A 22,855-nucleotide genomic window follows, 5' to 3' on the forward strand; every position below is an offset into this window, starting at 1 on the left:
TGCAAAGGGCCTATTTTTTAGAAAATGCAAATAGGAACAACAAAGCCAGCATTCTAGCATTATAGAATGGAGGTAAATAGAGGTGTTTGGGGAAAATTTTTCGTATTTTTTTACCTAAACCTTAAAGTATGCTATTGAAATGTCATATGGATTTTTCAAATACATGAAAACCTAATAGAATTCTCATAGCACATCTCCCCATATCTTAACTTTGGGTGAAGTTACTTTTTTTAAAGACTTAGTTATTTGAGAGGCAGTGGAGGGTGGCCCAAGTCCTTGGGCCCCTGCACCCGCGTGGGAGACCAGGAAGAAGCTCCTGGCTCCTGGCTTCGGATCAGCGCAGCTCCAGCTGTAGCGGCCATTTGCGAGGTGAACCAACAGAAGGAAGACCTTTCTCTCTGTCTCTGTCTCTGTCTCTGTCTCTGTCTCTCTCTCTCTCTCACTGTTTAACTCTATCCGTGAAATTAAAAAAAAAAAAAAAAACACGAAGTCTCCATGATGAGAAAGTTTCAAGTCCTTGGTTTGGAATTGTGTTGTGACAGCAAGTAAGTTACTGTCACTTAGAGATCTAAACCCCACCCCGAGGCTGTCCCTGTAGTCAGGCATAGCTCAGTAATTGCACAGATCTGGAAAGAAAAGTCATTTTAAAATTAGAGTTTCTGTTTGTTGACGTTTAGGGCACCCGTAAATACAGAGTGGTGGCAGAATGGAGTGGGCTTAACTGTCCCTTATTGTCTGGTGTGACAGTGGTAGTGGCTCAGGAACAAGTGCCGCACCGTCTCACTGAGGCATAATTGGGGAATCCCTGGAGCAGTCAGTAATTTCACTGCGATGTGATATAGTAAATTCTGAGAGTTTTCTTTTCATCCACTTGTTAGGAACAAACAGCTGTGTGTTTCCTTGAGGACAGTTGGAATCAGCCCACTGACCTGGGGCTCTGGTTTCAGAAGTTACCATTAACAGGACGTGGCTCCCGCAGTGTGGTACAAGTTCCCCTGGGGTTCCCCTGAGTTCTGTGGATCCAGCAAGTATTGATGCTACTGTGGATTAGCGCCTGGGACTCCCCTGTCCGGGATGGTAGCCCCTGCCACGTGCGGCCACAGAGCACTTGGAAAGAGGCTGGTCGCACCTGTGATGAGCTAAAGCAGCAGCAAATGTGCTCCAGATTTTGAACACCCAGTACAAAAAAAAAATAGCTCCATAATCATTTTTTAAAAGATTTATTTATTTATTTAAAAGAGTTACACAGAGAGAGAGATAAAAATGTCTTTCACCTGCTGGTTCACTCCCCAGTTGGCCATAACAGCCAAAGCTGTGCCGATCCGAAGCCAGGAGCCAGGAGCTTCTTCCGGGTCTCCCATGGCGGGTGCAGGGGCCCAAGGACTTGGGCCACCTTCTACTGCTTTCCCAGGCCACAGCAGAGAGCTGGATAGGAAGTGGAGCAGCCAGGACTTGAACTGGCGCCCACATGGAATGCCGGCACTGCAGGCGGTGGCTTTACCTGCTAGGCCATAGCGCCGGCCCCCATAATCATTTTTGTATTGATTGCATGTTGAAAACATTCCCAATATACTGAGGTAAATAAAAGATATTAAAATGATCTTTACCTGCTTTTTGTTGTTTTGAAAAATAGCTATTAAAATTTTTTAAATATTTGTTTTATTTATTTGACAGGCAGAGTTACAGAGAAAGAGAGGGAGAGACAGAGAGCTTCCATCCACTGGGTTACTCCCCAAATACCTGCAATGGCCAGAGCTGGGGCAGGGTGAAGCCAGGAGTCAGGAGCTTCAGCCACGTCTCCCACATGGGTACAGAGGTCCAAGGACTTGGGCCATCTTCCGCTGCTTTCCCAGGCCATTCACAGAGAACTGTATCAGAAGTGGAACAGCTGGGGCTTGAACTGGCACTCATGTGGGAGGCCAGCGTTGCAGTTTAACCTGCTAGGCCACAATGCCAGTCCTGTTATCAAAAAATCTGGCAGCCGGCGCCGTGGCTCAATAGGTTAATCCTCCACCTTGCGGCGCCGGCACACCAGGTTCTAGTCCCGGTTGGGGCGCCGGATTCTGTCCCGGTTGCCCCTCTTCCAGGCCAGCTCTCTGCTATGGCCAGGGAGTGCAGTGGAGGTTGGCCCAGGTGCTTGGGCCCTGCACCCCATGGGAGACCAGGAAAAGCACCTGGATCCTGGCTCCTGCCATCGGATCAGCGCGGTGCGCCGGCTGCAGCGGCGGCCATTGGAGGGTGAACCAACGGCAAAGGAAGACCTTTCTCTCTCTGTCTCTCTCTCTCACTGTCCACTCTGCCTGTCAAAAAAAAAAAAATCTGGGCACCCACCTGGGAGCCCTGGGTGAAGCTCCTGGCTTTGGCCTGGCCCAGCCCTGGCTGTTGTGGTCATGTGGGGAGTGAACTGGCGGATGGAAGATCTGTCTTTACCCTTCTCTTTCTATAAATCTGCCTTTCAAGTAAATAAATCTTTAAAAGACAAAAATGCAGGAACTACACTGCCCATCTTCATATTTTTTACAAATAAAGCCAAGAGATTTCCAAACCTAGGTTAAAAAGAAGCGAGAACATGCAGTGGTTTCAACGCATAAACAGTTACTGTCCAGCTTTCCAAAGTCCTCAGAGAGGAGTAAGCGCAGCAACACAAGGCTAAACCTGATCCTGACCCTGAATGCCGGTAAGAGAGATTGCAAGGACTAATTAAATATGCATGAGACAAGTCTACAGTTCCTGGAGTCCAGCAAAGTTTCCAGGAACCCTACACACAGACCCCGACACAAAGCGCACTTCCCGTCTCAGCTAAGAGGCCACGTGGAACCAGCCGCGCATGACTGTTTCAGGACCTCGTTTGAAAACACCCTGTGTGAATGTCCATCGATAGGGAACCTGTTTTAAAAAACCTGATGAGAGAATGCTATGCAGTGGTCAAGAGTCAACGTCACTCCACATTTGTCTGTGAGGAAAGATGTCAAAAACGCTGGGCACGCCGGCGCCGCGGCTCACTAGGCTAATCCTCCGCCTGTGCACCGGCACACGGGGTTCTAGTCCCGGTTGGGGCGCTGGATTCTGTCCCGGTTGCTCCTCTTCCAGGAGCTTTCTGCTGTGGCCAGGGAGTGCAGTGGAGGATGGCCCAAGTGCTTGGGCCCTGCACCCCATGGGAGACCAGGAGAAGCACCTGGCTCCTGCCTTCGGATCAGCGCGGTGCGCCGGCCGCAGCGCGCCAGCAGCGACGGCCATTGGAGGGTGAACCAATGGCAAAGGAAGACCTTTCTCTCTGTCTCTGTCTCTCTCTCTCTCACTGTCCACTCTGCCTGTCAAAAAACAAAAACAAAACAAAAACAAAACAAAACAAAAAAAACGCTGGGCACACAACGCAGGTTACACAGAGCAGGTATAGGATTGTCCACTTGTGTGCGTCTGTTTATCATGATGGATTCCTGAAGGAGCATTCCCTGAAATGTTAACTGGGGTCGGGGCCGGCGCTGTGGCGTAGTGAGTTAATCCACCATCCGCAGTGCCGGCATCCCATATGTACACCGGTTCAAGTCCTGGCTGCTCCACTTCAACTCCAGCTCCCTGCTAATGTGCAGCTAAGGCAGCCGAAGATGGCCTAAGTGCTTGAGCCCCTGCACCCACGTGGGAGCCCTGGAGGAGGCTCCTGGCTTCAGATCAGCCCAACTCTGGCCCTTGTGACCATCTGGGGAGTGAACCAGCGGACGCAAGACCTCCCTCTCTCTAATTCTGACTAGCTGGATCAGAAGTGGAGCGTCTGGGACTTGAACCAGTGCCCATTTGGAATGCCAGCACTGCTGGTGGAGGCTTGACCTGCATCACAGGGCCACTGAGGCGGGAAACAAAACGTTTTTGAGACTAAAGGGTCTGATTTACAATTCTCCTTCGCCTGTGCCAGAACGAAAAAAGAGAAGAGCCTGCAGTTCACCTGGCTGAGCGTTCCGTCGTCGGATGCGCTGTCCCTCTGTCCCCTCTGCAGTGCAGGAAGAGGAGGAGTCAGAAGATGTTCGTGTCGTGAGGGGTCCCGGATGCTTGGCTCGTCTTTCATGAGACAACAGACTTCCTAAGTGTGCCCACACATTTATACGTGTGCACGCGCACGCACACACACACACAGAGGGACCCAGAGAGGCCCCCTCGCACCCTGTCCGCTGCTCCTCTCGGCATTCAGGTGGTGGGCAGTTCACGTCAGGGGACGTGGAACGGGCCAGACGCCGCCTCTCTTCACCTCTGCTGTTCTGAGCGCGGTCTTTAGCCTCCTCTACTGAAATGGGCGTGAGGAGCACCTTTCTCACAGGTGACGTGTAAGAGGGATAATTTCGGTGAAGTTCTGCGTCTTGTGACAATACGTACTTGAAAAGTAAAGCTAAAATTGGAAAGACCTCAGTAGAGCCTGACTCGTACCAAGTTCTTCCTCCTCGTATCATGCGTCTTTGTATCGAGGTGAACATCACGCACCGACCATGTGTACATCCTCAGTGTGGCATAGCCACCACTTCTGTTAGTTCTGCGACCTTCGCGTCACCTCAGGTGCCATGCAGGCGTTGGTGCAGTGGCAAGGTCGCTGCCTGGGGCACCTGCCTACCATGTCCGAGTCTCTAGGTTTGAGTCCCGGCTCTGCCTCTGACCCAGCTTCTTGCTGATGCACACCTTGAGAGGTAGAGGCTCCAGAACTGTGTTCCTGCCACCCACCTGGGAGACCCAGGCTTCTGGCTGTGTCCTGCCCCAACCCTGACGGGCACGGGCATTTGGAGAGTGAGTCAGCAGATGGAAGACCTCTCTCCCTCTCTCTTCTCCTCTTTCAAGTAAATTAAATAAAAATACATTTTAAAATACAACAAAACTAGGTATCTGTTAAACAGTTACTCTTCATTTTCACATTTCCTCAACTCCTGACAACCACTAGTCTGTTTTTCTCTCTGGGTGTACAACTCTGGATCTGTGGATTTACCAATTCTGGACATTTCATAAACGTGGAACCTTTTGTGTCTGGCTTTTTTAAAAAAAGAAAAATAAAAGATCTCTTTATTTATTTGAAAGTCAGAGTTACACAGAGAGAGGAGAGGGAGAGGGAGAGAGAGAGAGGTCTTCCATCTGCTAGCTCACTCCCCAATTGGCCGCACCAATCCGGAGCCAGGAGGTTCTTCCAGGTCTCCCATGTGGGTGCAGGGGCCCAAGCATTTGGGCCATCTTCTACTGCTTTCCCAGGCCACAGCAGAGAGCCGGATTGGAAATGGAGCAGCCAGGACTCGAACCAGCGCTCCCATATGGGGTGCCAGCACAGCAGGCAGCGGCTTTACCTGCTATGCCACAACACCGGCCCACTTCTTTCTTTTTTAAAGATTTATTTTATTTATTTGAAAGGCAGCATTACAGAGATAGAGGGAGAACCAGAGAGAGAGAGAGAGAGAGAGAGAGAGAGAGAGGTCTTCCATCCACTGGTTCACTCCCCACATGGCTGCAAGAGCCAGAGTTGGGCTGATCCGAAGCCAGAAGCCAGGAGCTTCTTCCAGGTCTCCCACGTGCGTGCAGGAGCCCAAACGCTTGGGCCATCTTCTGCTGCCCCCCCCTCCCCCGGGCACATTAGCAGGGAGCTGGACTGGAAGTGGAGCAGCGGGGACTTGAACCGGTGCGTGTCTGGCTTCGTTCACTCAGCAGTGTTTCCAGGGTTCACCGTGTCGTTCCGCATCTCTGTGCCTCACTCCTTTTCTGGCCAGCAGTATTCCCGTCCGTGGACACACCGCATTTTGTCTGTCCCTACACTTGTCGGGGGATAGTTGGGGTATTTTGGCTATTGTGAATAGTACGTCTGTGAAACCCTATGGTTTTGATGTTGACTGTTTCCTTGTATGTTATTTCTCCCAGTGACGTTGGAAGACCAGTGAAGGCACGTGGGTCTTGCTGACTGTGTACTGTGGAATGTGTGTTGATTACAGTGAAATCTGCATTTCAGATTTGCTGTTTTACTATCCTCCACCATGGTGTATTATTTTTTAAAAAAGATTTATTTATTTATTTGAAAGAGTTACAGACAGAGGTAGAGATAGAGAGAGAGGTCTTCCATCTGCTGGTTCACTCCCCAATTGGCCACAACAGCTGGAGCTGCACTGATCTGAAGCCAGGAGCTTCTTCCAAGTCTCTCATGTGGTGCAGGGGCCCAAGGACCTGGCCCATCTTCTACTGCTTTCCCAGGCCACAGCAGAGATCTGGATAGCAAGTGGAACAGCTGGGTCTCGAACCATTGCCCATATGGGATGCTGGCACTTCAGGCCAGGGCTTTAACCCACTGTGCCACAGCGCCAGCCCCAACCATGGTGTATTATTAAAAGAACCCGGTCATTTGTCATTTGTGGAGTTTTCCACAGCTGAATTCTGACTGCCTTCCTGAACTGTCATTAACGACATCCTACACTGTGTCCTACAAACTGGTGATCGGATCTAACAGCTTGAGCGGGTCTGTTTTCTTCTTAAAGCTTTAACATTTGATGTATGTGAGTGTGTGTGTGTGTGTGTGCGAAAGTGTGCATATGTGTGTGGGGGGGTGTCAAGCTACCCTATGGGAGTGCCTGGTTTGAGCTGTGGCTATTTCACATTTGAGATCCAGCTTCCTGCTGGTGTGCACGCTGGACGGCAGGAGATGATGTGTGTGTGTGTGTGTGTGTGTGTTGATCATTTTGTTGTGTTCTCCAGCACTGGGCGTGTATTTTACTGTCATTTTCAAGGGTGAGTGGTTGTAGATTGATAATTTATTAATTAGGATTTTTTAAAGATTTTTTTATTTTGGGCTGGTATTGTGGTATAGCAGCTTAAGCTGCTGCCTGCAAAGTCAGCACTTTGTATGGGTGCCGGTTCAAGTCCCAGCTGCTCCACTTCTGATCCAGCTCCCTGCTAATGCGCCTGGAAAAGCAACAGAGGATGGCCCGAGTGCTTGGGCCCCTGCACCCACATGGGAGACCCAGAAGAAGCTCCTGATTCCGGTCTTCAGCCTGGCACAGCCCTGGCTGTTGCCGCCATTTGGAAAGTGAACCAACGGATGGAAGATCTCTCTCTCTCTGTCTCTTTCTGTCTCTCCTCTCTCTCTCTGTAACTCTGCCTTTCAATTAAATAAATAAAATCTAAGATTTTTTTTGACAGGCAGAGTTAGACAGTGAGAGAGAGAGAGACAGAAAGGCCTTCCTTCTGTTGGTTCACCCCACAAATGGTTGCTATGGCCAGCACACTGCGCCAATCTGAAGCCAGGAACCAGGTGCTTCCTCCTGGTCTCCCATGGGGTGCAGGGCCCAAGCACTTGGGCCATCCTCCACTGCCTTCCTGGGCCACAGCAGAGAGCTGGACTGGAAGAGGAGCAACTGGGACAGAACCCGGCGCCCCAACTGGGACTAGAACCTGGGGTACCGGCGCCACAGGCAGAGGATTAGCCAAGTGAGCCACGGCACCGGCCACAATCTAAGATTTATTTTTAAAAAGTTAACATTCAGTTTGTGTTCATCATTTTCAGGTGTTCAGTTCAGTAATGCCAACTATTGTGCAACCAATCTCTAGAACTTTCTCATCTTGCAAAACTGAAACTCTGAACTCACTAAACACAAATCCTCCCCCACCCCCACCCCACTCACGTCTTTAGTTTAAATGTAATTCTGGAGATCTGTGTAAGTGTGGCTCCCGAAAGCCTGCAGAGAATTCTGAGTTTTGGTTAAGAAGTCGTAGCTGAGTGCAGTCTGTGCGCTGGTGCCGGGTTGTCTTCTGTTGACAACAGGGAGGGCGTGTTTTCGTGGCGTTCCTCCTCCGCGCCGTCTCTGATCGGGGAGTACAGCTCACGTGTCTAGGAGTGAAAATGTGCACAAGTGCCCCGGAGGCATCTTCCTGTCGGACAGTCCTGGGCTCCGCGTGGGCTCTGCGGAGTGCAGCTCCGAGAGGGGGGCCCTGACGTCCCCTCAGAGACGGAAGAGCAGACGGACAGAAAGCTCAGAGTCTGTGAATGTCTGACTTGCTGTCTCCCGTCAGTCTAATCGAGGCCAAGTTGTTGGCGGGGTCTGTTTCAAAGAAAGGAAAAATAAGACTTTTGGTTATCTCAAGTTTATTTTTCCTTTGTAACTGATGAGGGTTTGGGGAGCTTATTCTACCTTAATTCACACTGTCTTTCACATTTCCTATATGCCCACTTTATCTCCAAAAAAGTTTAGCGATGAGAGTTGTCAGAGAATCACTGAGCGTTAGAGTCAGTTTAACCAGAAATCAGGACGTTTGTCACCTGTGCAGCTATCGCTGCTACTTCATGCAATATATTTTTCTGAAAAGTTGCCTACACTGAATTTTTTTTTTATCTTTATTATTTGTAAGGCAGAGTGAGAGAGAGAAGGCTCTTCTGTCTGCTGGTTCACCCCAAATGGCTGCAATAGCTTGGTCGGGGCCAGGCTGAAGCCAGGAGCCGGGAACCCCATCCGGGTCTCCCACGTGGGCAGCAGGGGCCCAAGTGCTTGGACCATCGCTGCCCCCCGGGCATTAGCAAGGAGCACTCCCGTGGGGACACTGCCGTCACCACAGGTGCACCACAGAGCCTGCCCCAGTATTCTTGATTTTTGAGGCAGGATGGAACTACAATTAGCTATCCACATCTTTCTTGATCATTTCATTTCTTCTAATATTACGGCCAAGTATTGGCATTCCCAGCAGAACCCTGTCACCTGGCCTAACCCTTCAGCCCAGGTCACGAGTGCACCTGTAAGCCAACCCACACGCTCCCTTCACCGCCCACGTCCCTCACTCCCACGGAGCTCGACCTGGACAGCTCCCGCTTCTCCCGGTTCTCCACTCATCACCGGGCGTCACCCATCAGTGTGAAACCTCCAGCTCTCTGCTCTCCCCCGCCGTGTGATAAGCCTGCAGCCCCTGCTGGGCAGAGCTGTGTTACTAAGGTTCACCGGGAAGTACTGGGATTATTTGAGCAGGCTGCGTCTCCCGTGAGCGAGGAGGCACCTCCCCTCTCTATAAATTATGCACTTGGAAAATGGGCCCAGCAAGTGCTGGACATAAATAATGGATACTCCAGCTGTCCTAAAGGACGAGCTGACCACGGCATCGACGCAGACGGCTGCTGCTTGTGTTTTCGGGTCCGATGGGTATCTTTCAAGGGCCCTGGAGGTGCTTCGATTTGGGCTCTGTTGCCCTCCCTTGGTCATGTTTTCCTGTTTGTTGTTTAGTTCAAGACTTGCCTGGCTTTGTGGTGAGGGGTTTTACCCACACTGTTTCTTTTAATAGATGTTTCCAGACTCAAGCTCCATGGGTAGGAAATGAACGTTGGTTCTGTCTCTGTTCAGAGCCTTCCTCTCTGCCTCCCCTCCCATGGTTCCTCTGCAGGCTGGAAGCGCCCGCCCTCATTTTTCAGTTTGCTGTAAGTCTTCAACAGAAATTGCAGCCGACAGGGAGTTTTTATGTAGCCAGCCTCTGCCCTTTCACAGCCTTTGTGCTGATTTGAGACCTGGAGTGGGAGGGGTTGGTAGAGGGTGTGCTGTGAGCTTCCCCGGGGCCCCTCGCCCTCACAGGAGAGCTGGATCACACCAGTGTGTGGCAGAAGCATTCACCCGCATGGCACCGCCAGGCTTCCCTCGGCCTCCCTCGGAGACTTACCAGTGCCGTCGCATCCTGGCACAACCCTCCCCAACCCCCAGCCTCCGAATTCTGACCCTTGATTGCTGATGTTGGCTGGCAATGGCATTGTGTGGGCAGCAGCCCTGCCTTGGCTTGGCCGGTGACAGTGGAACACAGGGAAGCTGCCGGGACCGTTAGCCCGGGGTGAGGCAGAGCTGAGGGTGTGTGTGACCTTTCACAGTCCTAACCTGTCCGCCGGTTCAGCTCCCTAGGGCCTGTGTGGTGTTTGGTAGGTAAAGCCAGGGCAGCCATGCTGTTTGAATTCTCAATTTCCTAGGACACAGTCATGTGTTTAGCAGTAAGCTAAAGTGTGAAGAACCCTCGCTGCAGAGGATTATGGGGGAACAGAAGTAGACAGGTGGGAACTGAGGCTTATGCGTGTAGGTGTGAGCTGACTTATGGAAATCCAGGCGAAGAGAAGTGTACACACGTGTGTTACACGTGCTCACACCCATGGTTAGCATTCTCAAATGCTTGGAACAATTACTTCAGATTCAAGGGGAAGAAAATGAGCGACAGAATACTAGTATGTGTGTTCATTAGTGGGCGTCGTGGAACCTCGTGGTCTGAGCTGATGGTATCACAGATAACGATAAGGACGCAAGAATGTGAAACGGAAAACAAGCATCCAGTCTATGTTTGCTATCTTGGGTTTTCCCTGCCAGATTTTGTGCTGTTGTCCCAAATCAGGAGACGCCAACCCTGTGGGGTCGGAAGTGCTCTCTCTCTCTGTTTTGAGGGGCTGGCAGGTTTCGCTAGGTTGTGTGGTTCCCGTTTGTTTGCCTGATGGCGTTTGTCTGTCCTTCTCTAGGAAGCTATTTTGCCAACCACTTCATCATGGGAGGAGAGAAGTTCGACTCGACGCACCCTGAAGGCTACCTGTTTGGCGAGAACAGCGACCTGAACTTCCTGGGAAACAGGCCCGTCGCGGTACGGCTGTAACCGCTTCATCTCCACGGGGCCCAAAGCGCCCAGGCCCAGCCTCCTCCCAGAGGCAAACGGGCGGCTGCTGGTTCTGTAGTCTGTAGCTCGGTCTGAGCTGAGAGGGGCCCTGGGAGCCAGACCACAGCCGCTGGTTATGCCGGGGGCCTGGGGGCCGGAGGCGACCTGCAGAAGGGCTCCTGGAGGCGGTGAGGGTGAGCGTGGGTCACCCTGAGGTCGGCGCAGCCCTGCTGCCGGCCTCCGCCTGGGTGTTCCACTTCTCCTCCTCGTGGCACTTAGCACCACACTTGCATTCGTCTCTCTGTTCCTGTTGTCTGCCTTCTCCTTTAGAACGTAAGTCCCGCTGGGCAGGGGCCGTGTTACTGCTGTGTGCCAGGCCCAGGAGAAACCTGTTGAGTGAGTGACCGAGGAAGAGTCCCTGGACACCCGAGATACCAGGTCTCGGCTCACCCCGGGGGACGTGTGCGTAGCCCCATCTGTGCAGCCAGCAACCAGGCTTTGGATGGTGGTGGCTGCTGTGTGCCACGGAAGGCCCTCGGGGTCCTCAGGAAGACCCCCGGGCGGGCTGAGCGGCGGGAGCCGAGCAGTGGCCGTGGCGAGCAGCGAGGGCGTGAGTGCGTCCTGTGCTCCAGGCACCGTCCCAAGCGCTCCGTATCCGTTTTTCAGAAGTCCTCGGACCGGGTGTGCCTGGCCACGGTCAGTGACCTTCCCACTGCTTCTCACTGTCTCAGAATAGTTTGCCCTCCTGAGGAGACTCGTTGGTGGGGGCTGGCAAAACCTCTAAACAAGACGTGGCGCTAACAGTGGTGGTCTGAAGGGATCCACCTGTGGAGGACTTGGGTGTGGGAGAGAAGGGTGCTGAGAAGACGAGGAGTGGAACTTGGAAGAATGGCTGCGTTTGACCGGGCTCGGGAAAGAGGTTTTGCAGGAACGAGGCCCAGAGTGCAGGCCCGAGTGCGAATCGGCAAATATTTGCCGAGCAACTACCGCGTGCCAGGTGCGGTGATGGGAGCTGGGGACACGCAGCAGGAATAAACCCAGAACCAGTCAGGGAGGCAGCCTGGCCCAGGGCAGAACAAGGTGGCAAAGGCATATACGGGCCGTTCCCTGGAGAGGTGGGGAGCAGTTAAAGCGTTGGGCAGGGGCCAGCGCTGAGGTGTAGCAGGTAAAAGCCGCTGCCTGCGACACCAGCATCCCGTATGGGCGCCAGTTTGAGTCCCGGCTGCTTAATTCCCATTCAGCTCCCTGCTAATGCACCTGGGATAGCAGCGGACAGTTAGGCTTTGGCCTGACTCTGACTTTCAAATAAATAAATAAATAAATAATTTTTAAAATGTGTTAGGCAGGAGAAATTGCTTCTTTTTTATTTTTATTTATTTATTTCTTGACAGGCAGAGTTAGACAGTGAGAGAGAGAGAGAAAGGTCTTCCTTTGCCGTTGGTTCACCCTCCAATGGCCGCCACGGCTGGCGCACTGCGCTGATCCGATGGCAGGAGCCAGGTGCTTCTCATGGTCTCCCATGGGGTGCAGGGCCCAAACACTTGGGCCATCCTCCACTGCACTCCCTGGCCATATCAGAGAGCTGGCCTGGAAGAGGGGCAACCGGGACAGAATCCGGCGCCCCGACCAGGACTAGAACCTGGTATGCCGGCACCACAGGTGGAGGATTAGCCTAGTGAGCCGCAGCGCCGGCGAGAAATTGCTTCTTAAGGAACATTGGCAATGGTCTTCCATCGTGGGGATTAATGGAGGTGAATTTCCTTATTGTTTATCTTGTTGTCTTCCTCCTTTCTTTTTTTTTAAAGATTTATTTTACTTGAAAGAGTTACATGGAGAGAGGAGAGGCAGAGAGAGAGAAAGAGGGAGAAAGAGAGGTCTTCCATCCACTGGTTCACTCCCCAATTGGCCACAAAGGCCGGAGCTGAGCTGATCCGAAGCCAGGAGCCAGGAGCTTCTTCCGGGTCTCCCATGTGGGGGCAGGGGCCAAGCACTTGGGCCATCTTGCACTGCTATCCCAGGCCATAGCAGAGAGCTGGATCCGAAGTGGAGCAGCCGGGACTCGAACCGGCGCCCATATGGGATGCCGGCACTTCAGGCCAGGGCGTTAACCCGCTGCACCACGGCGCCAGCCCCATCACTGCTGTCTGGGTGAGCCCTCGTCTCATCCAGCAGTGACACTTCAAATGCGGAGCCCTTATGCTTCTGCCCCTCACGTGTGCACTCTGGGTTTTCCTGGTACCACCCCGTGGCCCTAGCGCTGAGAGAGGTCTGTCTTAGGAGTCCCCAGGAGTCAGCTCACGCTCTTGATTCTGACACGGACTTGATATTTGCATGCTTCCTTCTTTATCTTTTTCACTTCCTCTGATGTCAGATTAGTTTATATATTTTTAAAAAACGTGTTTTGGCCTTTTCAGGCCATACAGTCTGTCTTAAAATAAGCAAGTGCTTCCCTGGGCTGGTTTTGAGGTTTCTTCTGGCTGGCAGCCTTGCCACGGTTCAGTTGCTTTGTCCGCACCTCTGTGCAGGCCTCTGGGTGACCGAGCTCTGCCTGAAGCACAGTGCCGCAGCCTTGGCCTTAAATTTGAGGCTTTATTTTTTCCCCAAAGAGCACGACGTTGGCGTGTCTGTTGCTGTTGTAGCTGGCAGTCGTTCAGTATGCCTGGGGCTGTAGTGAACAGCTGCTTGCAGAAGACACCACGGTTTCGTGTTAGGGAAGCACACGGAGGGATCCGACGCCCCACACAGAGGCGCGTGCCGACGGAGCTAGCACACTCCCTCCTTCCCACGGGCGTTGTTCACTGACCACAGTGATAGCAACGTGTAACCCTCGCAGCTCACTCCGCACCCACCCTGCTCTCTGGTTTTGTCCCCACACCCTAACGCAGAAGGCCCCCGTGTGACGGCTGGAGGCCTGACGTGCGAGAGGTTACATAAGCTGCAGAGCCCAGAGGGGCCGGATCAGGGTTTCTGCCCAGCTGGCTGGTTCCAAAGCCTGAGCCGCTGCCCGTGCTGCTGACCAGCGCAGGTGCCTCTGGGGCCTCTGCCCGTTTCCTGTCCGCGAATCCGTTTTTGTAGCGCACCAGGTACAGTTTGAGACGTGGGTCGAGTTCTAAAAGTGGAGCCAGCGGGAGTGATATGTTTTCCTGGGGGATCTCTTCAGAGAGCCCGAGTCGGTGTGTAATTCCATCTGCCGAGCTGACCTCTGGGCCCTGCCCTGACCGCACTTGACATGCTTGGTTAGGGAAGGCCCAGGGACCGGGACTGCTGTGTAGACTGACGTCCACTCTCTAGTAACCCGGCTGGGGTCAGCAAAGCAGCGTCAGGTTACAGAGGAGCGAGGATGGCCTTTTAAAGCCATCAGCAGCGCGCGGCGACAGCAGCTCCCCTTTCCAGAGGGAATTGGTGTGGGCACTGAAGTTATTGAGACAAATTGTTATTCTAAAATAGACGTGCCCCGGCGTCCTGGCTTCTGGGGCTCGTGGCATTTCCTGCCGTTTCTGAGTGGGAGACTGGACGTCACTCCCGAGCTGTCCCTTGGGCTGCACTTTTACTGGAGCACTGGGGATTCACACGTCGCTGAAGATACTCCGCCAAAGCCGAGTTCATTATTAAGTCTTCAGGGTCAGATTTAAGGACACTGGAGTGTGTGTTTATGCAGAAAAGCAGTGGAAGAGAGCTGGGATCGAGATGGCAAGTTGTATTTGTATCTGACCATTAAACTCTTCGTAACCTCGGTCAGTCCATCACTCGGGTGCTCAGATTACCCGCTGGTGGGGCGGGCACAGCTCTGACTTCGGAGGAATGCCAGTCACTCGGGAAGGTGCCCACCGCGAGCTGCTGGAGCCAAGCGGGCTGTGCGCAGGCTCACTGCCCTCGAGCTGGTCATCTCCGCGGCCACCCGTGGTTGTGGGGGCAGGAGGAGCAGGGCTCTGGAGGTCTCACCATCCCGGTGTCTGTAGCGGAGCTAAGGGGCCGGTGGACCACCTTCGTACAACGCCGGGCAAACCCGCCCCAGCCGTCCCTTGGTGGTGGGAGAGCTGTGTAGCTTGTTTGTGCCCCTTTATGGAGTTCAGTCTTGTTTCGTTGAGCTAAACGCCTGCCACGGCTCCAAGTCAGTTGCGGGCTTGGTGGATTGAGGATTGTCGCGAGTCTGGCGCTGCCTGGACTCTTCGGTATTGGTAGCCCAGGTCCACACCCCACCCTCCCCTGCTCTCCGAGGGAAAGTGGGTGAGTTTCAGCCTCACCCCTGAGGGTTCACGCGCACCCGTGTGTTCTGTAGCCCTGCTTCCTCCTCCTGCCCCTGAGCCAGGTACTGTCTTCCCTCTCTGATGCAGGAACCTCAAAAAGTGGTGCTAAGTCCATCTTCTGTGAGTTAAACACTTCACTCACATGTGTGCTGAAAGAGCAAACTATTTTTTTTTTTTAAGATTTATTTGTTTGAAAGGTAGAGAGACAGAGACAGAGGTTTTCCATCTGCCGTTTCCTTCCTCAAATGGCCGGAGCATCCATGTGAGGGCCAGGCTGAAGCCAGGAGCCAGGACCTCCATCCGGGTCCCCCCCGTGGGTGGCAGGGGCTCGAGCGCTGGGGCCATCCATCATCTGCTGCTTCCCAGGCGCCTTCGTGAGGGAGCTGGTCAGCAGCGCAGAGTAGCTGGGACTTCCACTCCGATAACTGCCACCTGCTGTGTCACAACGCCGGCCCCGACAAGTATGTTTGAGTCAAATGCTGGGAACCAGGAAGGCAGAGATGAAAAACAAGCCCTAGGCCGGCGCCGCGGCTCACTAGGCTAATCCTCCGCCTAGCAGCGCCGGCACACCAGGTTCTAGTCCCAGTCGGGGCGCCGGATTCTGTCCTGGTTGCCCCTCTTCCAGGCCAGCTCTCTGCTGTGGCCCGGGAGTGCAGTGGAGGATGGCCCAAGTGCTTGGGCCCTGCACCCACATGGGAGACCAGGAGAAGCACCTGGCTCCTGCCTTCGGATATGTGCGGTACGCTGGCCGCAGCGGCCATTGGAGGGTGAACCAACGGCAAAGGAAGACCTTTCTCTCTGTCTCTCTCTCTCACTGTCCACTCTGCCTGTAAAAAAAAAAAAAAGAAAGAAAGAAAGAAAGAAAAACAAGCCCTTGCCTAAGGGAGCTCGGGCAGGGCAGGCCGCGCTGGCTGTCAACTCCAGGAGAGGACCAGGGCAGCCCGGAGCGCGGAGGGCTGGGCTGTCCCTCCCTAGGGCAGCAGCTGCTCACACCTGTTACTCACACCTGTCACACCTGTTACCTGTTACAAAGCCCAAAGGCCCGAGGTGGGGACAGACCCCTGGTTCCTGTGAGGCCCGCGTGTGTGTGCGTTGTGTTGGGCTGGGTTACTGGATCCTTAGCCGCCTGCATGCTGTCTTCTTCTCACTGTATAATTGTGCTGCACTTGCTCGGGGCCTTTGGTTTAGCAATAGTGAATCAATTTTTAGCAGTGCGTGCCTTTAGGCCCACTTCTCTGAATGCCTTTTACAGGAATGATATTGTAGCATTACTCGTAGCAGTAAAAACCTAGAGACTGTCTAAGTGATGGCGAGGGGGGAAATGTTAAATCCAACAGTGTGCCTGTGCCGTGAACTGCTGTCCAGAAACGAAGTGGACCTGCGTCCCTGGACACGAAACCACGTCCACAGCACGTCATCCGCTGAGGAAAAGCAAGCGAAAATCCGTAGGTAGGAAGGCGTCGGCCAAGTTTGCTCCTGTCTTCCTTTCGCCCGAGTCGCTGTAGTGGCCGAGGTTACCGCAGAAGGACGCCACGTGCTTCGGTCAGGTCTCCCCGTGGCTCGGAGACGTAAGACGGCGGTCACACATCCACCTGTCCGTCACGCGGGCTTCAAGGTCTGGCTTTCAGGGTTGAAGCTACTGAAAGGACACCAATGTGCGAGGCAGAATCCGCACTGGGATCCAGCGTAGGAGGCAGACGCTGGGCCTCGGCAGTCAGAGTGCCCCCTGCAGGCCACGGCTGACCGGCGGCTTTGCCATGTTCCACGGAAGCCCCGTCCCAGTGTTCTACACAGCCCTTGGAACTTCTGAAAACCTCTGAGGCCGTTCTGGAACCGCTCAGTGTGCCCCTCACTGCTCCAGACTCCCAAGAACCCCCCACCCCAGCGCCTGTGAGACCCGGGGCCCCTGCCAAAGTGTTTACTCTGTGTCCTGTGGGAGCGTCTGACGTCAACACAGCCTTTCACTCCTGTGCCTTCTGGGTCCTGCCAGTGCCCGCGCCAGCCAGGCCCCGCGGCGTCTGCCGTTGGAAGCCCCTCTCTTAGCAGGCCCCGCAAGCCCCAGCTGAGTGACGCGAGCTTGGCTCTAATTGTGCTCTGAAGGCCAGCAGTGAAGATGTGGGGGCGGTTTCCCTGCAGGGCGCGTGCTGTCTTGTCAGGCACTTGACCCAGGCAGGGCGGGCTTCTCCCCAGGACCGTGACCAAGGAGAGGGAGTGAGTCGTGCAGGCCCAGGGGTCTGGGGTCCGTGGTGCTGCCGTAAATCCACAGACGTCCCCGTCTCAGGTCTCAGAACTCACTTCCCGTGAGGTCTGTAACCTCAGCACAGTGGACGCGCCCAGGCTGACAGCTAAGCCTCCTTTCTCAGTTCTGCCTGTGTTAATTCAGTCCTGTGTGTTTGGGGGATGCGTGTCTTCCAGTGTCACCAAAGGAGGCTTAGCTGTCGGAGGTGGCTTTGTGTGGCTGAGGCTGCCGTTTTGCTGTTTGGGTGAGCGATGGCTCTTCATAACAGCCACCAAGGAACCAGCCCTTGCTCTTACATTCCCCCCACGCCGCCTCTACTGGGGGCATCACAGCACCAGTGCAGTGAGCTGCCGTGTGTCGCTGTCCCCTTCACCACAGGCCTACCGCCACTTCCACCCACCCAGTGCCATCTGGCTGACGGGTAGCCCACCCCCAGAAGCCCACACATGGATACCACGTCCTCGGCCAGCTCGGCAGCAGCTGGGTTAGCTGAGGTTCTCGGGGAGCAAGGCCTGGCTGGGCATCTTCCTTAAGGGAGCGCTTTGCACAGAGGGAAGCCCACCGGGGCAGGGGAGGAGACCTGGCGATGGTGGGGTCTCGGCAGGACTCAGGCTTGCACCGCGTGGCCACCCCGTCTTGGGTAAGGGGCTGGCCTTGCCTGCCCTGCAGTGTACTGACTGCCCCACCCGGGGTGGCATATGGGGGAGGGGAGTCAGGAGCTCTCTCTTGGACTGGGTGGCCCTGCCTCCCTGTTCTTGGAGAAGGGGCAGCTCTCGGTAGCCAGCAGCTGAGGGATGGGTGCAGAGCCCTGACGGCACCAGCTCTCACCTGCACTGCCGCGCACCCTCCGCCCTTGCTTGCTTTCTTTCTTTTTTTTTCTTTTTTCTTTCTTTTTTTTTTTTTTTTTTTTTTTACAGGCAGAGTGGACAGTGAGAGAGAGAGACAGAGAGAAAGGTCTTCCTTTGCTGTTGGTTCACCCTCCAATGGCCGCCGCAGCCGGTGCACTGTGCTGATCCAAAGGTAGGAGCCAGGTGCTTCTCCTGGTCTCCCATGGGGTACAGGGCCCAAGCACTTGGGCCGTCATCTGCTGCTTTCCCAGGCTCATCAGCAGGGAGCTGGATCAGAAGTGGAGCGGCCAGGGCTCACACAGGCGCTCATACGGGATGCTGGTGTTGCAGACGGTGGCTTAACCTGCCGCGCTGGACTGCCGGCCCCAGGGGTCGTGGACATTTAGTTGTCTCGTTGCGTTCAGCGCTGAGGAAGAGAGACCACTGCTGCACAGGGCGCCTCCGTGGGTGCTCCCGCTTGCCCTGTCGTGTTGGTAGGCAGGGGGCAGTCTGTCAGCTGTACAGCAGTGCCGCCGTGATGCTGCCGCGTACGCGTGTGCACACCCGCTGGGACTCTGCCAGGGGTGGAATTCCCGCCGTGGATACAGCGGAGCAGTTTTCCAGGATGACTGTATCCGCTCTCCTCCCACCAGCAGCGCTGGGGTCTCCACACCCACTGTTTCCCGGCTTTCGTGTTTTAGCCGTTCCCGGGGTGGGGTGGGGAGGTCCATTTTCCCAGAATGCTGAGGTCAGGCGCCTTTTTGTGTGTTTCTCGGGCCGTTTGGATCCTCCTTGGGGAAGTGTCGGTGTCAGCGTGTCTGCAGACGTTAGTGTCCCTGTTCGCGTGTCCGGGAAGTGACAAGGGAGGCGCAGTCCTTGGTCACGCCGCGCCCTGCAGGGATCGCCTGTCAGCACTGCAGTGCCCGGTTTTCTCCGTGCTGGCGCTTTCCACGAGCCGGCGAAGGAATCCGCAGGGCAGGCTCAGTGTGAGGGCCCGACCCTCGGAGCCGGCTTTGGCGAGCGCCCTGAAGTGGGGCCGAGCACGGCTCTGTCTTCGTATTGAGCAGCAGCAGCTTTGGTTTCTTTGGTTTTTTTTGTTTGTTTGTTTGTTTTGGACAGGCAGAGTTAGACAGTGAGAGAGAGACAGAGGAGAGGTCTTCCTCCCGTTGGTTCACCCCCCACATGGCCGCCATGGCCGGCGCCGCGCTGATCGGAAGCCGGGAGCCGGGGAGCAGTGCCAGGAGCCGGGGAGCAGCGCCAGGAGCCGGGGAGCAGCGCTTCCCACTGCATGGCAGCAGCACCTTTGCCGTGCAGCCAGCGACCGCGTCTGGTCTCCAGCCGAGGCGGTGGCTGAGCAGAACGGCCAGTGTCCCGGGAGGCGAGCGGGGCAGGGGCTGAGCAGGTGCCCCCAGGCCTCTGTGTGGAGACTCTGCCCACCCTGCCGTCTCCAGAAGAGCGCCTGCGCCAGCACTCTGTGCCTGGGGCCCCGAGGCAGCCCTCCGGCTTACGCCCCGGTGAACATCCAGTCTTCTACCAGAGGGGAGACGGGTGGGCTTCTGGCTAGCGATATCTGGGGAAAGACCCAGAGCATAAATGCTCTGCACATACTTTCTGTCCCCCCCCCCGACCCCCGCAGCCCCCTGAGCTGGAGCTCTGTGCCTGCGTGCGCCCTGCCGTCGGGATGCCAGCCTCGTCTGTCCGGAATCAGCTTCCTCGGGGCTGGGCCTGTTTCTGCTCCCAACGCGGTGCCGTCTCCTCCCCCGTCCTCTCGGTTCTGTATTTTCATGCATTTCCCCCTTTCAGTCTCCTTCCTGTCGTTTTGGGAGGAGTTGAGAAGGAAGCAGAGGTGGCCGGTGTGTTTCCTCTGTGTTTGCTGGGAGCAGGTCCTTAAGCCTTCGCGTTGGCTTCTCCAGATTGCTCAACCTGTGCGCGCGGAAGCTGGGGCACCGCGGGACTTAGGGTTTTGTTTTTTAAGGGTTATTCATTTATTTGAAAGGCAGCGTTTTACACACACGGGGGAAGAGAGAAAGAGATTTTTCTGTCCACTGGTTCACTCCCCAAATGGCCGTAGTGGCCAGGGCTGGGCCAAGTGTAAGCCAGGAGGCTGGAACTCCACCTGCGTCTCCCACATGGCGGTGGGGGCCCAAATAGTCAGGCTACGCTCCGCCGTCCCGGGTGCCTTGGCAGGAAGCTGTGTCAGAAGTGGAACAGCTGGAACTCGAACCACTCACCTGGCATGCTGGCGTCGTAAGCGACAGCTTAACCCCCTGCGCCACGACGCCAGACCCACACAGGCTCCTTTTATTAAAATAGTTAGTTAATTAGTTAGTGAGAAACAGAGAGCTCCTGTCCACTGGTCACTCCCCAAATGCCCACATTGCTGGGGCTGAGCCAGGCTGAACTAGCAGCAGCAGTAAGCTAATGGAGGTCTCCCATGGGAGTGGCGGGGACCCAGCCATTTACAGCATCACCCGCTGCCTCCCGGGCTGCGCATGAGCAGGCTGCTGGGGCCAGGAGTGGAGTGAGGACCTGGACCCCGGCACTCCAGCGTGGGACGCGGTCATCTCAGCTGCTGGCCGAACCCTTGGATGCTCTCTGTGCGGTCCTCTGTCGTGTGGGAGCTCTTGTGTGACTCTCACAGAGTTCGGCGAGCCTTCAGGGTCTCCCTCTGCCCAGACCACACCGTGTGTGCTCAAGCCCCCTCTGGCTGGAGGGGCAGGAGCGCGCTGCTGAAAGTCAAGCCTTTTAGGGTGACAGACTCTCCTTAGCGATCTGCGCTCAGTGCCAGCTTCGGAGGTGCCTGTTCCCTCAATGCCAGGTGCGCGTCTAGACTGAGGGAGGTCCTGGCTGTGCCTGGCACTGCACCACAGACGACAGCAGGCATTTCTGCAGGGACGACTGGAGACGAGGTCTTGTCCCTGGGTTTAAGAGGCCCCTTGGCGTCTCCCTGAGAAGCATCCTATTTTGAGCTGAGCCAGCAGAGCGGCTCGGGCCCAGGAGACACCGGCCCTAACGCACGCCTGGCAATTGTGTGCACGGTGTCCCGTGCCGGTTGATAAGGCCTTTGATGGTTTTATTTAAGCATTGTGAAGAGCGCGTCTTGTCATTCCAGAAAGAGCAAAGCCGTGGGGAGGTTTAGGTCCGTGGTTGCAGTGGGCCGGGGGGCGGGGGCACTAGGTGGGGAGGTGTTTTTTACCCTGACTGACGGGGCCGCTGTGTGCATTTGTCACAATCCACAGAACGGCACACTTAGAAAGGGTGGATTTTACTGTGTGGTAGTTACACCTCCACAAAGCCGGCCTTCCACAACAAAGGGCAGTCTTGGAAAGGAGGAGTGGCTAACAGAGCTGCGGTTCCTCCTGAGGCCTACTCACCCCTAGTCCCGGGGGTCTCTGTGGACGGGTCCCCCAGACACTGTGTGTGGCCGGGGCCGTGGGAGTACAGGGCAGTGATCCGATCCCCGGTGGCGGGTGCGAGGGCCTCTGCTCTACCAGCGGTGTCTTAGGCTGCACTTTGGTTTCTCCTCGGCTCCTGGTGGTTCTGGATCGTGGTGCAGGCTTGCTACAGACAGGAAGAGAGCCCGCTGCACTCTCACTCTGGGTAAGACGGCGTCTTCCGTTGTCAACCGAGGGCCTCACAGAGGCCCCGCTGTCTGCCGAGCATCCCCGTGGGTGGGTGCACAGTTTCCCAGTAGCGTATGGGACAGCTGGTAAAGTTCTCCCAGGTCACACCAGGCGAGGATGCCCAAAGGTATCTGCTGCAGGTGCTTTGGGCTTTGTGCACAAGAGAGGCTTATCGGACTGCCTATACTTCATTTGTGTGTTGTTTCTGTCCAAGAACGTAAATGGCCTTTCAAGCATAGAGTCGCTGATGGGAACCACTGCCGATCTCATGATGACCTGTGTTCTGCTAGCCCTCCGTGATTTTTTTTTTTTTTTTTTGACAGGCAGAGTTAGAGAGAGAGAGACAGAGAGAAAGGTCTTCCTTCCATTGGTTCACCCCTCAAATGGCCACTACAGCCGGCGTGCTGCACCGATCCGAAGCCAGGAGCCAGGTGTTTCCTCCTGGTCTCCCATGCAGGTGCAGGACCCAAGCACTTGGGCCATCCTCCACTGCCTTCCTGGGCCACAGCAGAGAGCTGGACTGGAAGAGGAGCAACCGGGACTAGAACCGGGGTGCCGGTGCCGCAGGCGGAGGATTAGCCTACTGAGCCACGGCGCCAGCTGCCCTCTGTGATTTTCAAAATGTTTGCATTTTAGTCACCGTAAGAGAGACGGAGCCTGCAGACCCTGAGCTCGGCGTCCAGGGACATTCGATTGCTTGCCCGACATCTCGCGTGTCAAGGGAAGAGCCAGGGCCAGAGCTGGTCTCCCCGCTGTGGCCTTGTGCTCGCTGCGTCCTCGTCCTCGTCCCGCACACAGCTCCCTGGCTCGGCCGTGGGCTCTTACGCCCGGGCGAGCTGAATCAGTGTTGCACCCAGGTTGGAAGACACGTGGGCGTCTGCGTTTCTGTCATTTCCCGAGCAGTTATGTACCAGTCTGCCATTTTTCAGTCTCATTTATTTATGTTGAATATTTATTTATTTATTTAAAAGGAGAGAGACCGAGAGCGGGAGCAGCACGTGTGTGCACTCCCATCTGCTGGTTCTCTCCCCAGATGCCCTCAATAGCTAGAGCTGGGCCAGTCTAAAGCCGGGATCCCGAGCCTCAATCCAGGCCTCTCACCTGGTTGGCAGGGACCCGGGTGCGTGAGCCATCCTCTGCTGCCCCCCGGGTGTCCATGAGCAGGAAGCTGGGTTGGAGGAGGAGGGGAGGCAGGCCAGGAACCCAAGCCCTTCAGTGTGGGATGCTGGCTCCTCACGGGGCATCCTAACTGCCACGCCGAACACCAGCCTCCCCCATCTGCCGTTTAGTCTTAGGGGCCGATGCTAAAGACCTGGG

General features: G+C 55.2%; 1 protein-coding gene across 3 annotated transcripts in view; it reads left to right on the forward strand.

Moving 5' to 3' along the window:
* Positions 1-22,855, forward strand: part of RNF157 (ring finger protein 157) — an 81,367-nt gene that overhangs the window by 17,620 nt on the left and 40,892 nt on the right. For all 3 annotated transcript variants that reach the window (XM_008250917.4, XM_017338920.3, XM_070060271.1), the window contains exon 2: positions 10,472-10,590. In XM_008250917.4, the coding sequence (XP_008249139.3) occupies positions 10,472-10,590 (119 nt within the window). The remainder of the gene's footprint in view (positions 1-10,471; positions 10,591-22,855) is intronic.

Source organism: Oryctolagus cuniculus, chromosome 17, assembly GCF_964237555.1.
Source record: "Oryctolagus cuniculus chromosome 17, mOryCun1.1, whole genome shotgun sequence".
Classification (NCBI taxonomy): Eukaryota; Metazoa; Chordata; class Mammalia; order Lagomorpha; family Leporidae; genus Oryctolagus; species Oryctolagus cuniculus.